This window comes from Xiphophorus maculatus, chromosome 12 (genome assembly GCF_002775205.1).
Source record: "Xiphophorus maculatus strain JP 163 A chromosome 12, X_maculatus-5.0-male, whole genome shotgun sequence".
Lineage (NCBI taxonomy): Eukaryota > Metazoa > Chordata > Actinopteri > Cyprinodontiformes > Poeciliidae > Xiphophorus > Xiphophorus maculatus.
This window is the reverse complement of record NC_036454.1, coordinates 22,978,265-22,993,656: the sequence shown is the minus strand read 5'-3', so window position 1 is coordinate 22,993,656 and position 15,392 is coordinate 22,978,265. Positions and strand designations below refer to the sequence as shown.

Sequence of the window (15,392 nt, the reverse complement as noted above, 5' to 3'; positions counted from 1 at the left end):
CAAATGCAAACCACTTTTCACAAGGCGCCATAGATTTTACAAGTTCATTTCACATGAGTGAACTGGATGTTTAGTCCATAAAACAGTTTTTAGAATTTATAATGCAATGAAAAAAAAACATTATACGTAACCAAAGCAGTAGCCACTCTACAATAGTTCACCCAAACAAAATAAGATAATATTCTGCATCTGCAGCAGATTATTTTTATACTGGGCTGGCTCTAAGTGACCCGCCATCATGATTTTTTTTTTCTCACAGTTTTTCCTTCAAAGTCTGCAGACAGCCATTTTTGTAAAATTTCAATTTACTTTCCCGAAACTATACGAGGACGCAAAAGCCACACCAAGTTGAGCCAAAACCTCAGTCATCAGAGACAAAATGAAACATTTTATTCATAACATATTATCTTCCATCTAAATGAAGCGACATTATTCCCCCCCACCCCCCCTTTCAGATGATATGCAGAAGCTGCCAAAGACAAAAATACTGCAGAAATAAAAATGAACCCCCATAAATCAGGACACAGACAGCTTCAGACCAAGAAAGCAGTCAAATCCAGTAATTTCATCCCATTTGTTTTCATTTGATGACAACATAAAAGCTTGACAGGAAATTTGCAGCAAAACAACTTCTAACGACCGCGTTTGTACTAACAGGGACTTTGGTGAAACAGGGAACTGGACTTTTATAAGTTAAAAAAGATTCATTGTTAGTATAGGTTTCATTTTCCTTCCTATTTTCAATGTGTTTTCCACTTTGCATGAAGAGCAATTTACTTTTACACATCAATTATCCATGATTATAATATTCAGTTGCCAGTTGGCATATAGTGTCATTTCTAAAGAGTATTTTATTCCATTGGCATAACGACAATACGCTACCATATTAATGGCAATACAATAATGCAGAATAATTCATTTTATTTTATTAATCTACTTTATTACACGAGAGAATAATATATCCAGGCTTGCGTTAATGAAAATTAGCATGAAACGTTATAATATAACTTCTGTATGCTTAGAGCTTTGAAGTCACTTGATAACTAAATCTAATGCAAACATTGTGTTTTTCATAAATAAATAATTAGAAATTCTCATCTAATGTACATTTGTAAGACACCAACAGAGATACTGCCTGTTGCTGCAACATGAATTATTTCTAACGTACAGATGATGATATGTAGTTTCCCCAGTTTCAATTCGTTGATCTTAATTAAAATGAGACATGAAATGTCTTAGCAGCAAATCCATTAAGCTGATAGTTAACAGATGACAAACATTACATTCTTTTTGTTTCAATGAAAATTCTGATTCTCTCTCCTCTCCTCATCTCTTTGAGTCATGTGTTTATATTCTTAAATAGTGACGTATCCACTTAGTCCTGCCTCGCTGCTAAAATGGAAAATCCCAAAGAGGAAAATTGGACAAAAACCGACTGTACATTTTTTTTTTATAATACAAACAATGCAGAGTTGTTAGTGTTCAAGGACCAAATCAAATTGCTTTCAGCAGAATCTGTCCCCTCAGGGCTCAATGTTTTTCTATTATATTTTACATTAACTTAAGCACTGCCATGGCACAAGCCAGCATGTGTATTATCAAATCAGCATGCCAATTAAGTCCAGCTTAACTCAGTAATGACTCTTTGAGACCCTTATTTGAAATCACTCTCATTATGTGGCTCCCATTGGTCTCCAAACCAGGACTGGATTTTTGCCATGTTACCAACTCTTTTAAGGATCTCTTGTCTTTCCCTTTGCGTGAGGTCCTTGAGGGTAAGGGACCATTTCAGAGTTAAATTGATGTTTACACACCAGCCTGACGGGCTCCCTTTTCCCGCTGTCACACCAAAACCTGAGCTGCTTGAGTCTTTTACTCTCAAAGAGTTAGATCAGTGTTTAAGTGGCCAAGAGATTGCTTGTTGGAGCAATTTTATTTTCTCCGCAAAAGAAATGGAAGCGTAAAACCAAATAAATATTTAGAATTATCTATGTGTTGATACTTTACAAAAACAATGTTTGCCTCTTTGCAAGGAGATGCTGGTCATTGTGTCTCTTTGCTAAATGCAAAAGAGATACAATGCCAGAGACCAAAGGGGATGCCAACTCCAGTTCCTGACTGCTATCATCCCACAACTTTTAGATGTGTCCCCGCTCTAACACACCTGAATCGAATGAATTGATCTTTACCAGACCTCTGCTGATCTGAATTATGCTGATGAGGTAATTCAGATGAGTTGGAGAAGGGATAGTAACTTCCATGAAATGTAGTTCTTCACTCCGGCTGTACAGCCAGTCAAAAACAAAAGCACAACCTTGACTAATCTTCAAGTGTCCAAAAGTACTTGCAGCTGTTCATGATCCAAGGGACTAAAATAAGTAGAGAAAGGCCGTAACGGTAGACCTGTTTTATACGCTGTTGATTCAGTCATGCACATGGTAGTTCTGTCAGCGGACTGGCTCTTCTGCAGGTGACCCTGAGGCTTCTTCCTGATTACGAGACGACACCCATAAAGTGTCTCAAGACAAGTTACTCTGTCTATTAAACAAAAAAAACCTGTGGTAGTGCACGGTAGTGAAAATAAACCTCCAGATTTTTGTAAATGTGTGAACTTTCTGAACACTTGACCCTTGACTCCTCTTGAGTATTTATATAAAATCTCCGTGCACTATTAACCTCAGTTCTGAGTATAATTCCTCCTGATATTCAGATTTGGTGTTATAGTAGTCTTCTTCACTCTCATGATTGCAAGGAAGCCACGAATGATGTTTGTCTCAGACTTTGGCCGTCTTTGGTTTGGGCTTGGCTATCTCCAGGTCATTTATTTAAGAACGCTACTCACTAACTAGTCAATAAGGGTAAGTTGTTGTTGAAACAGTAATACCATATTGGAGAGAAGCTAGTGCATATAGTGGTGGCTTTAACACTTGCATTGATCATGATGGAGTGCAAACAATTTTGCTGGAGTTTCAGCACATTTTGAAAAAAAGGAGAATGAAGAAAGAGTGGACTCAATTAATGAATCTTTAGTACATACATCTTTTCTGTGACCCTTTTTTCTGTTTGTTTGCTGTGGAACCATCGGGGTAGGCAGAGCTCTCCGTCAGAGTCCAGCTAAATATTTACTGGGCAACAAAGACCATTTGAAATCAGTGCTTTTTACTCAAGTGTTTCTCATCAATATCCCACGCTAAATGCCAAACCACGCTGGAGTATTTCCTGTAAATGCTTTCAGAAAAACAAAAAAAAGAGATAAGTTTGAAGTGTGTCTGGCAGAGAAGCAGGATGAAGAGTGAAAGCATACAGACACCGAACTCACAGTGTGAAGGACCAACTCACAGGACATCCTGTTGTGTTTGGATTTACAGCATTCTGGCTTTTACGTGGATTTTTTTCTTTCCCAATACGATTAATAGGAAAACTGTAGGGATTTTACTTTCATTTGAAAACACCTCTCATCTTTTTCAGCATTTGAAATCAATTTGTTGTTAAACAATTGTGACTGACGTACTATTGCAACCATACTTGCCTGTAAATAAACAACTGTGCCATCAGTACAGAGTAATATTCTGATATAAATAATCAATGATCACACTCTAAAGTGGTGAAAAAGCGCAGAAAATTCACTTTTGTTCCTTCTGCTTATATTTGATTCTGAACAAGAAGTGATCAATAATTAACAGTGAAACATGCTTTTAGTTTTCATGATCAGCCTCTGAAGCGGCAGCTAACTTTAGCATCATCAGCAGCTAACGATTAGCCAGGCTTAATATTCTCATTGTGATTGGTTGTCTGTCATTATTTGTTTTTTTGGAGACGTGGATTCTTCTTCTGTGCCAATTTAACTGAAGCTTTAACCATTTGAGTCTGACACAACAGGACAAATGAAGAAAAAGGCGCCCTTCCTTTTTACTTCAAAATAAGAGTCAATTATACGGTACAACGTCATGCCAAGCCTTAAGGGCACACTTTCATGTTTGAGGTTCATCATAACAGTTTAAACTTATTTCACCTGAGAAAGTCACTGGGGAGTACTTTGTGAAATATGTCTTTTATATGAGAAATATCATGCATTTTATTATTTCAAGAAACCTAAAAAAACCTCTTCATCTCTTTTTTGTGCAGATTGATTTATTGATCAAATTAGTTTTCTTCTTGCCATAAGCTTAACCACGGCGCAGATTGAGAGAAAAGTAGAAGACAATTTCGCAGCTGTTCTTCCTTTTCACCTTTCCCTCTTCATATGACCTTTTAAGCTTTTTGATCTTTGCATAACTAAATTAAATAAAATGGCTGAAGAAGATCCTGAAGCCTGACATGTGGCCGCTTTTTTTTTTTTTTGCATGATTGGATAAATTGAATTAGCTCATCTGGTTTCTTAAAACCCCTTTGTGCTCTGAAGGGGTTAAGTGAATAAGAGATGATAAAAACGGTTTGAAGATAGCATCCATGGTGTAGTCTGAACTAAATTAGCAGCGTGTGCTGTTGTACGTCTGATAGGTCTTGAAGGCAGATTGGGCCAATTTGGCCTCTGATCAATGTCTCATGGCGTGCAGAAACAAGCAACCCAGGTAAACCAAAACCTCAGGAGTGATTCAGCCAGTGCTGCACTATGTGGACTTGCAGGATGAAGTCGCTGCCTCACTTTCTTTATACGCTGCGGGGATGAAAAGATGCACTCCGCTCTGCCTCGGCTGTCACCTGCTTCCGGACACTGTTCTGTCTGTCTGATGGCTGTCCAGGAAGTGCTCTCTCCACAACCCCTGACCTCTGAAACCGGTTTCCGACTAAACAGCTAATTGGCTGGGTTTCCTGTTTAGCCTGATGGGAATGCTTGACTATTTCTGTCTGTTTACAGAGTTGTGCCTGGCCCTCTTTCTCGGAGTTGTGCTCCCTGCATTGTTTATGAAAGAACAATGTGTTTTGCTATAGCTACACTTCAAACTTCAGGCTTTGGGGTCCATGCAGTAAGATCCAGGTTTTGCAGCTCATCTTGGCTCTTGCAGGCATCTGATTTTCATGGTCTGTTGGAGAAATGTATATTTTAGATTGCTCTAATGTGTTAATTTGAGAATTATGATGACAAATTGTGACTTACATCTTACAAGTCACATCAATATGCACCTCTGTCAATGGTTGTAGTGTGAACACTTGAAAAGAAATATGTTGTCCCTGTGAACAGACACACATGTGGGCATCCTAGCACAACCAAAGCCAACAAGTGTCCTACCCCCATCAAATAATCATTATTCAGCATAATAAGCTCAGCCAAAAAGGAACTATCTATATCTGAACTGTCTGCTTTGAGTTAAATGCTTTGTGTCTTTCCCAGATGTGACTTTCTCCTATCTGTCTTGAATTATTCAGCCACTTCCGGGTCTTCTGCAGTTTTCAGCTTCAGTCTGCATCCATTTACAGAATAGATTCTGTGCCCAAAGTTGAGTGAAAGACCTTAAGGCTCAGGAGTCATGGGTTCAAATTCAGGCTATGCTGTGAAAAGGCTGTTCTTCTCTAACAAGTGGCTCTATATGGGTTTATAAACATCACCTCTTTTTTATTTATTTATTTTAATTTTTTTTAGAAACATAACTCTGATAAGGAACATATTAGGCAACTGTATTAAATATATTACAATCATTTTTGTCTTAAAAGCTTAGTAAAACAAATTTACAGTAATTATTAGTGGGGAGGTGTCAGACTTTTGATTTTAAACAACGTAATTATGGAAAATGCTACTTCCTGACAATATCGATCAACATTTCCACGGTAACTGGATCAGAAATGTATTTGCTTCATGCGCCGGCTTTTGTTTTCAAACTGTTCTGATGTCGTGGGTGGTTGTGGAAGACTAAAGTAAAGAGGTGAGTCAGTCCAGTTTATCCCCATATTACCAAGACTGGACGATTAAATGTGGTCATTAACTTGAGCTGCAAGGCGCGGAGCTAAAGGCAGCGTTTTTATTGATGTGGCAGGAAACGGGGGGGGGGGGGGGGGGGGGGGGGGGAGAGCAGAAGGGGCTGACGGCTGCTGCTGAATCTGTAAATCTCACAGACTGTTCACAGTCAGCTCCCACTTTTAAAGGGACACACACACACACAGTTTCCCTCTCTCGATTAAGAACGCACTTAATGTCACAAACAGCCCATTAAGCACCATGTGGTAGGAGCAGAGACGATGTGAAACTGAAGGGTGTGTTAATGATCGCTGCCGGTTGCCAGGGCGAGGCCGTGGCAGGTCTGTGGATCCAGACAGAGTTGAGGCAAGCGTGCAGAAGTCTGCTTCCTTAAAATTAAACTGGCGAGGTCACAGATGTTGGTTAAGTTTTAATATTGAAAAAAACCAGCACTGACTTTTCTGGTTTCATAGTAAGCGGTAATATTTATTTTATAAATACTTATTTATGGTGTGGTGTCAGAGCAAGTTCCACCCCACTAAATTCTGCACATGCAAAAAGTAATGCAACTGGATTTTGTCTTTTTCCATCTGTTGTATTTTATCACACAAAAGAAACTAAGTTTAAAAAGAAAATCTCAGTTTGCACTGCAGTCTTGAATGGAAAACTTCCAGCCTATAAATTGGACAAATAAAACCCAGACCTCAAAATGCCATATGTCCACCGTGTGTTTAAAACTTAAAAAACTCCAGTAACAGTTTATTTTAACAGTTTATTAAACTTTTGCCATCTTGTGTCTCATGAAAATGTTTACATGCACTCATGCAAGCAGGTACTACAATCTGTTTGTCAAAGTGTTCATTTGAAGTTTGACTTTAGAAGATGCAGAAACATGCTTTGTTATTGTGCTAATAGTTATTATGAGGGAAGCTGCTGATAAATCCTGATGTTTTCCCAGCTGTAACTAGAATGGAGTTAAAATGAGTTTTGGGCTTCACACGTTTGCAGTACAATTTGGAGAGACCAACTCATCCAACATTCATGTTTTTGGACTGGAAGAGGAATTAGAAGTACCCTGAGAGAGCATGAGGAGAACATGCAGACTCCATGCAGAAAGCAATGCAACAGTTCTACCAACAGTTCTGTGCCACTGTGCAGCCCAGAACTATGCCATTAATGTACAATGACTTGTAAATAGTCAGAGGTTTGTTGATGGTTCCATTTTCCATGTTAGACAAAGTGCTCCTAGCCATGATTCCTCTTTGCTGCAATGCCTTGACCTTTGGCCTGACAAGACTTCTCTACCAGGCCCGACTTGCTGGTAGAGAAAGAAGTAATAAACAAGCCCTGCGTCACATTTGTAAAGACATTCTTTTGATGTTAAAAAAAACCATTCTGAATGATTATCAAGATCACAACGTCTCTCCAGTTCTTTGCTGTCTTAACTTTAATAGGAACCATCTTTAGCTAATGTCTTTGGTCAGGCTAATCTCTCATGTGACTGCAGCAAGTGAATTTTTTTTTCTTGTTTTTATTGTTTGACTTTGTTCTTCATTTCACGTGTAATTAAATCTCTATGGGCTGTGAAATAGATGTTATAGGCTAGTTTTGCATTCCTAATGGGCCAAAATAGATGATCTGTAACTTTTTTTTTTCCTAATTCGCAGAATACTGAGCCACAACAAAATCCGAGTTCTGAAAAATGGATCCTTCATTGGACTTAACTCCTTGGAAAAGCTGTGAGTATTAAGCTTACATTTTTTGACAAAACCCTAAACGACTGACAGCCTCAGTTGTACACTTGGCATTTTAGAATAGCTCCCCCCCGATTTTAGTGGGCATTACTTCTGCATCAGCGGTAACCTATCTTATAGATTTATGTGATGCCTCTTTTTTGCTTGGCTCTGGACTTGCCCTTCCAGAGATGAATGGCATCAGAGAAAATCTGAGCAGCTTTGTGTGCATTTCCCCTCAGACGGGCTTGATTCCAGCAGGGAGGATGATACACTCAGACTGGCTATCGCAGAGTTATGTTGAAAACCTCACATAATTACACTTCAGCCCTTCATTATTTGATAAACTCCACTCAAGAAGACAAGATAAGAGAGATCTCTGGCAAGAGGATTGTGTTGGCAGTTCTACCTGCAGCTTTCAAACAGTCTGGCCCTCCTTCACAGACTCATAATCTCCCTTAATCTTAATGGAGTGTGAGACAAGGGATGGACACGATTACTTTGGGGACGAATCTGACAATTCCCGGGGCTTCTGGTGACGGTCATGGAGCTTTCTTTGACAATGCAGCAGCCATAAACACACAACAGATAAGATGGGAAGAAGTCTGAAGGATTTTAACGTGTTAAAGTGTTTAAAAGAAAAGATTGTCCTGAATCATTTTTTTGGCTTTTGGGGATGATAGAGACAAACACTAAACAACACTGTCCTGTTTACGCTCTTTCTGTTACCTCTTCACAATCCGTCTCAACTCTTATTGAGCTTTTGATTTTGGTCACTAGAGTGTGTAAATATATTTTTGGATATCAGAGTTTCTTTTGCATGGCAACAGCAATATTTCAGTATTGCAATGATGACAGCTATTTAATATATTGTGCCACTGTACCCCCAAACTTGCTTCATGTTTGTGGAAAATAGCTCAATCTTCATCTCGTCTGACTCCAGAAATTATCTTCTGAAATGCTTTGCTTGTGCAGCTGGAAGGAATTGATTTTATATTTGATGCCTCTTTTTTTTGGTCCTTTAAGTCTAATAACCCCTCTGAGGACACAGATACTTGTTTTACAACAGTTTCCATGAATATTTTTTTATGATATGCTTAATCCTCCAGTTGTTGCTCAACATCCTTAGAAGTTTTCTTTCATCTGAAGATGACAATTCAGATCAGAAGGTTTAATCTTACACACAGTTGGACATTAACACAGAACAATGCCCTCAAATTCATTTATATTGACATAGTCTTATACTAGGAAATTGCTATTGGCCACAAACTGTTTGCAGTTTTTCTGCAGCTAGGCATTTATCCAGACATCGTTGTGGTGCATGTATACATTTGCATATACAGTACAGTATATATATAAACAGGATCCTGTATGTATTAAAGGAAATTTATAGTAATCAAGTTTTTAAAGGTCAGTATGTCGGTGCTTATAGCAAACTAGTGCTTTTATGTACTCTGAGATGTAACAGCATGTCTTGTCTACTTCCCAGTAAATCTTAATGGGAACAATAAACATGTGCAGCTCCAGTTTGGTTCCTGCAGATTGGCAGAAACGCTTATTTTGCTGGGGAGGTTTGTGGTTATGTTGACAGAATATTACTACCACATGCTAGTCGGAGATGCCACCCATGAAGCTAACGAGCTTCTAAAAAAACATGGAGAGAAAGAAAAATACGGCAATTTGCCCGCAGTTGTTGACTTGTTAGTGCCTACCTACTGGAGCTCACATCAGACGTACTAGTAAAGAACAGCGAGCAAAATATGCAGAGAACACCAGAGTTGTTGGTTCTTGCCTCAACAGTGCTGCACCATGGACTCAATCGATCTGTGGGAAGAACGACATCACAAGACAAAAATGTGATAATGCAATTTGGATGGTCATGGATATTAAATTAAAAACAAAAGAGGATGGTAGCTGAAAGGAGGTCATGTGAAATGAACCCAAGTTGTTTGTTTTTGTTAACAGAGCTCCTTATGGTGTTGCAGGGTCAATAGGTTAGGTAACCTGAGCCTGCTCACAAACAGAGCTGTATACCTGATGTAGGGATAAAACTAATGACATGCAATTGGGTTGTAAAATAAACACTTAAGATAATATACTCAAAATATTATCTAAGCTGCTTAAACAATAACTTTTAGAAAGTTTATCTAACTTACAGAGTCTCAGAAATGGAAGTAAAGGGAATTTACGGATGAGTATTCTGAAATGTTGAACTTTAATTTTGAGGAAAAATGAAAAGGGAGGACAAATTCAAAGTCTCAAAACAACCTTTGACGTGCCAGCTTCCCAAACCAGAACACCAGTTGACAGGACAGAAAAAGAGTGCCTGCTGTTGCCTGGAAATAGAGGTGTTAGCTAACTTACAGAGCTGACTGGATCACTCCAAGGGAGCGGCTCCCATAGTAGCTTCATTCTGCTTGACACAACAGCTGTGCTCAGAGACAGGGTCACTTCATTGGTTGTCTTTGTGAGTTCTTACGTCGGGTTCAGAAGCAAGTGATATGAAGGACAAGCAACACAGAAACTTAATAGCAATGGAAGTAATGAAAACTTTGTTAATATGGCATCTTTCAAGAGAAGAAAAATCAGAAAGTGCTTCAACAAAGAGTAAAAATACAAGGTGCATTAAATAAAAGCAGATTTTAAAAAGTATGTCTTTTGTTGACTTTTAAAGGTCCGCTGATCTCAGTGACAGAGGTAGAGCGTTCCATAGTCTCCTTTAGTTTTGTAAGCTGGCTCTGATCACAGAACCTCAAGGACCTGGTGGGGGTGTCGGGATGCAGAAGTCCGCTGATATAAACTGGTTACTTCCCATGAAGAGCTCTCCAAGTCAAAACCAGGATGTTGAAATGCACCTCAACATGCACTGGAAGCACAAAGCATTTGCTACATTAGCAGTGGAGTTGCATGAGAAAATTTTGAAGATTTAGTCAGAAGCCTGGCATCAGCAGCATTGTGTACAGACTGCAAATCTTGTAGGGAAGATTTGGTTAGACTTGTGTAGAGCGCATTACAGTAATCCAGACGAGATGAAGCAAAAGCATGGATTAAGATTTCCATTTCATGATGAGACATTATGGAGCTCAGTTTGGCTGAGCTCCATTTTTATCATTTCTAAAATGATAAAAAACGTAAAAACTGAGTCAGTGGCTACACCAAGGTTTCTAGTGTTAGATTTTTGCTAAAATACCAAGAAAAACCAAGGATCTCCTTTAACTTTACAGTTAATTTATCTGGTGCAAAGATTATTATTTTTCTTCATCTAATTTCAGAAAACAGTTAGACATCCAGCTTTTTTATTGAATGTAGGCCTTTTACCAAATTGTGCAGTTTGGAAACCTCGTTAGGAGGAAAAGAAATGTACAACCGGATATCATCTGCATAGCAATGACCAGAGATATTAATAAAATATGACAGTATGGAACCAAGACGGAGCAGAGAGAGCAAAAACAACTATGGGCCTAAAACAGTACCCTGTGTAACACCAAACTGAACAAGAAGACTAATTTACTGGATAAGAATGAGGACAACCACTTCAAAACAGAACCTGATATACTAACCCAACACCTATTTAGCCCATTTAACAGGGTCGGATGGCCAACAGTATGAAAAGCTGAAGTCAGATGTAACATAAGCAGCACAGAATATTTACCTGCATCATGGTTTTGTATGTTAACCAATGTTTAAAGTCATGACTCATCGTGCATTAGTTATTTACTAATTAAACCTTTCTGAAGTTCTGATTTAGATCATTTATATGTAAATAAACTCATTGCAAGCTATTTATGTATGAATTTGCTTCAAACTACTTACACAGCCAAGGTGGTAAATGTACACTAATGTCTTCAAATACACATTCTACTCATATGAAAGATTGCTCTGGAAGCAACAGTAAGAGTTAAGCTCATTTGCATACTAAATATCAGGATTCATATGTTTTATTTGTAGATACAGATTGAATTAAAAGTATTTATAATTATACATAAATTCAGGCATTAAAGTGCTAATAAAAATTCAAATAATACTTTTTTTCACACGTCAGAACCTCTGACGACATTTGCGGGAGAAATGTTGTCAAATCTCAATGTCCAACAATGAGATTTGATGGTGGCCCTCTTCCTGGAGGACACTTTGAAATCAACGAGATTTGAAAATGACCTGCAGAAGGAAAGGTCAGATATATGTGTTTGTATTCACTACAACATGGAGTTCAACTAACACAGACAGTCGCTTATGGTCCACAGTGGGAGATGCAAGCTTTTGCTGTGAAGAGATAACATAAATCATGCGGACCGCATTTCACTCCTCCGCCGCAGCCTCGGCCTCCTCTCTAAGGCAAAGCAGTGGAGGTCTTTCCGCTCACTCTGACGTCTCCAACTTTTAATTGAGTACTCAACATAGCTTGTAATTACATTTGAGCTCATAGGAAAATCACCGTCTGTTGTAAAAGAAATAAAATAAAATTAAAATAAAAAAAAACGCCCGTTGAAATTTACAGCTGTAGCCTTGGAAGGGTTTGATGGGATCGACCGGGATGTGAGCTTACAGCGAAGGTTTCACTGTTAGTTTTCGTCATACTGCGAGATTACAGTTTTTGTTTTGTCTCCTCGCCCCACAGTGACTCCTCAGGTCCTCTCATTGTTTCCAGTTTGGCGTCTACATGTGCTTGTCATTTGCAGTAGTTGTGAACACTTACTCATATTATGTGGTCAGTGCTGTAATCAAAGGCCAGCCCACTGGGGCTGAGTAAACACACATCAGGGAATTACACTGCATCTCTGCCCCAAAGTGACAAGGATAAACAAAGCCTGCTCCCTTAACTACACACACTCACACACACACCCACGCACACAGTTTTGGTCTATTTCTGGTGTGACTCCAACACCGACTTCTTTACTTCCTAATATGGAAAGCTTAACATATAGACTGTTATTTTTAAAAGTGTCTGGTAATTCTTCTGGTAGACACACACACATTCACCCCTACACTCTGCTCTCACCATCATCTATTCAGTGCTGAAAGCAGACTGATCTGCTGGTGTTGGGAGAATCCAGCTCGTGGGCAGGCCACCCTCCTTCAGGCTGGGGCCAGACAGCGCAGCAGTCCACACAGTTAGCTCTTTCATTGGGACAAAACGCCTCAAAGCCACTGTTGCCTTCAAAATCTGCCAAACCACCCAAGTACCGAGGAGCAATTTAGGCTTGTTTGGTTTTGCCCTTTTACTGGACTGCTGTGTTTTTGTAACTCTTTTAAACTGACTTTCCATCCAACAGCTACATTTGAATCTTGGAATACCTTGTGTCGTTCCACCACTATAAGGCTGAACACAACCATTAATCATATCTGGATCCTGGGGCAGTCCATGCTCTTTGCATGCACAATAATTTACCTTTACAAGATAGTTCTGGATTTTTAAAGTGAGGTCTGGTTAAGTGGTTTTAAGTTCATTAGTTTGACCTAGAGACAAATCTAAAAGTTACTCTGGGATGGATCAGGACCCATGAACTTCATCTATTTTCAGTAGCTAGCTGCGGTGATATGGGCTTTATGTGTTATGTATGCATATTAAATATTTGTGTCAGTACTGTAAAGCCATGATATTTGTGTATTCAAAGTTAACATGACTCCTACAAGACAATTTATCTGCAGGTAATATATTACCTGCTTGCAACCTTAACAGAGCCTTACTTCAAAAGTCCCTTTAAGATCCACCATGAGTCCTCTTCTTCTGTACTTATTTGAGTTTCTCCACCTCAGTGCAAACCCTTAATGACAGAAGCTCTCACTGGCAGCTGCACTAAAGAGCCAAGAACTTTATGAGTTGTGGACAGATCCCAGCAGCCTGTCCTGTGCTGATTTGAGGTAAGGTAATGAGAATAATGAGCAAAGAGAGCCCAGGCAGTTTGGCTACTGTCCAACTAGGCCCCACTGCACCATGGGACACGGGACAGGCAGACAGGGCACAAGGGGCCCTCATTACCAGGTCTGTTCACCCAACATGGAGAGAGGGTGCAGAGAGGAGGGGTGCAGAGGCCCAGCACTGATGATGGATGAGGCATCAGCAGGGTGTTTGAAGTGGACAGCTCTGAGAGGCAGGAGCCAGGCTTGTGGTTGGGAGTATTTGATGGTTTGAGGTGTTGGCAGCATGATGGGATATGTCACCAAAAGAGTCTGAAGTGACCAACACAGTAGGTACAGTAAAAATATTGCTGTGCCTGCTGCATTTTAAAGAAGAATGCACACAAAATATTAGGCGGATTTCACATTAGCTTTCTTCAACAGCAGGAAATTTAGGGTTAGTTTTGATTTACACATGTAAAACAACAAGTTATAGGTTAGGTTTGTGAAGTGACTCTCAGGGCAAGAGAATAAGATGATATGCTTAGAAAACAGTTTCATGATATCATTTTATGTACACAATAGTTTTAAACAAAATAGCAGGATCTAGTTATTTTAATTTGAAACAAAAGCAACTATTACTGCTACTGCAGTCAAAACAATAACCGTGAAAAAGTGATGTGGAACCGTGTCAAGTTTTTAGAGTCAGTGTGTCACTTTTGATGTCTCCCAATTTAAATTGTACATATTTATTGAAATTAACACTGTATTTTAAATTAATATTTTTTCAATATTTGAGAATCAATAGAACATTTAGTAATGTAATTTAATCCTTATGAAAGCCCCCTAGTGGTCAGATAAATATTAGCCAATTTAATTGAATATATTGTCACACTATCAGTTTGGCTTTTGATTTCAAGCATTCGGCATGCTGATGTAATGAATCTTCATCAATTCGACTAAAGTGTTTTCACGAGATGAAGTGATGGTTCTATTGAGTTATTGCTGCGATATATGATAAGCAATTGTGTAAATGTTGTTATGGTGATGCACATATAATGTGTGCAAACTAATCTGACACATACACGAAATGATGCTAAGAGTGTAGAAAGAGTATTATTTTCATTCAATAAATGTAAAAAGTGAATTTATCACAAAGTGAAACACATTATAGATTAGCTACACACAGATGGCTACTATAATATTACATCAGACCAATATATATATATATATATATATATATATATATATATATATATGTGAAAACTGAAATGTGGATTTAGTTTAATACTGCTTAAAGGTTATTTTCAAAATGTACTTTTAATATGACAAACAAGACCCTGTAAGTGAAGACTAGTGACCAACAGAGTGTCAGAAGTGTCTGCTTCTCGCAGCCTCAATCAACCCACCTCCTGGATTTGATCTTAACAAACGACTCTCTGCCCTCCAGGTTATCATTTATCATTAATTAATAATGTAATATGCCCCAATTTCAGACTACCTCAAACCAAAATAGATATTACAACCTGTATCTAATTTAATCTACAATTTTCTAGATGATGCTACTAATTACTCCTTTAATCAATGTGGTGATTAATTAACCCATCAGCTTTTGTGCTGTTACTATATCACTACACTTACAGGCAGCCTCCTTCTTCAGCATAAGACGGAGATTCAGAAGTGTGAGAGTTATTGCCACACATAATAAATGTGATGGATGATGATCCTTAAGATTCCACACCAGGAAAAGTGGAAGTGATTTCCTTCAGCCAGCTGACTGGCAGGGTGCAGCAACAGATGTGGGAGGGTCAGTGCTGTGCCCATGCAGCTGGAGAAAACCCGGGTCACTCCGACACTTTCTCTGATGTCTCATAAAAAGGACCCTGAACTGGAGCAACAGTTGGATGGAAAATTTTTGTGGTTTTGAA

The 15,392-nt window shown here is 38.8% G+C and overlaps 1 protein-coding gene across 1 annotated transcript in view; it reads left to right on the top strand.

The window, feature by feature from the left end:
- Positions 1-15,392, top strand: part of adgra2 (adhesion G protein-coupled receptor A2) — a 47,620-nt gene that overhangs the window by 12,674 nt on the left and 19,554 nt on the right. Inside the window, exon 2 of the mRNA XM_005804363.2 lies at positions 7,561-7,632. Coding sequence (XP_005804420.1) covers positions 7,561-7,632 — 72 coding nt within the window. The remainder of the gene's footprint in view (positions 1-7,560; positions 7,633-15,392) is intronic.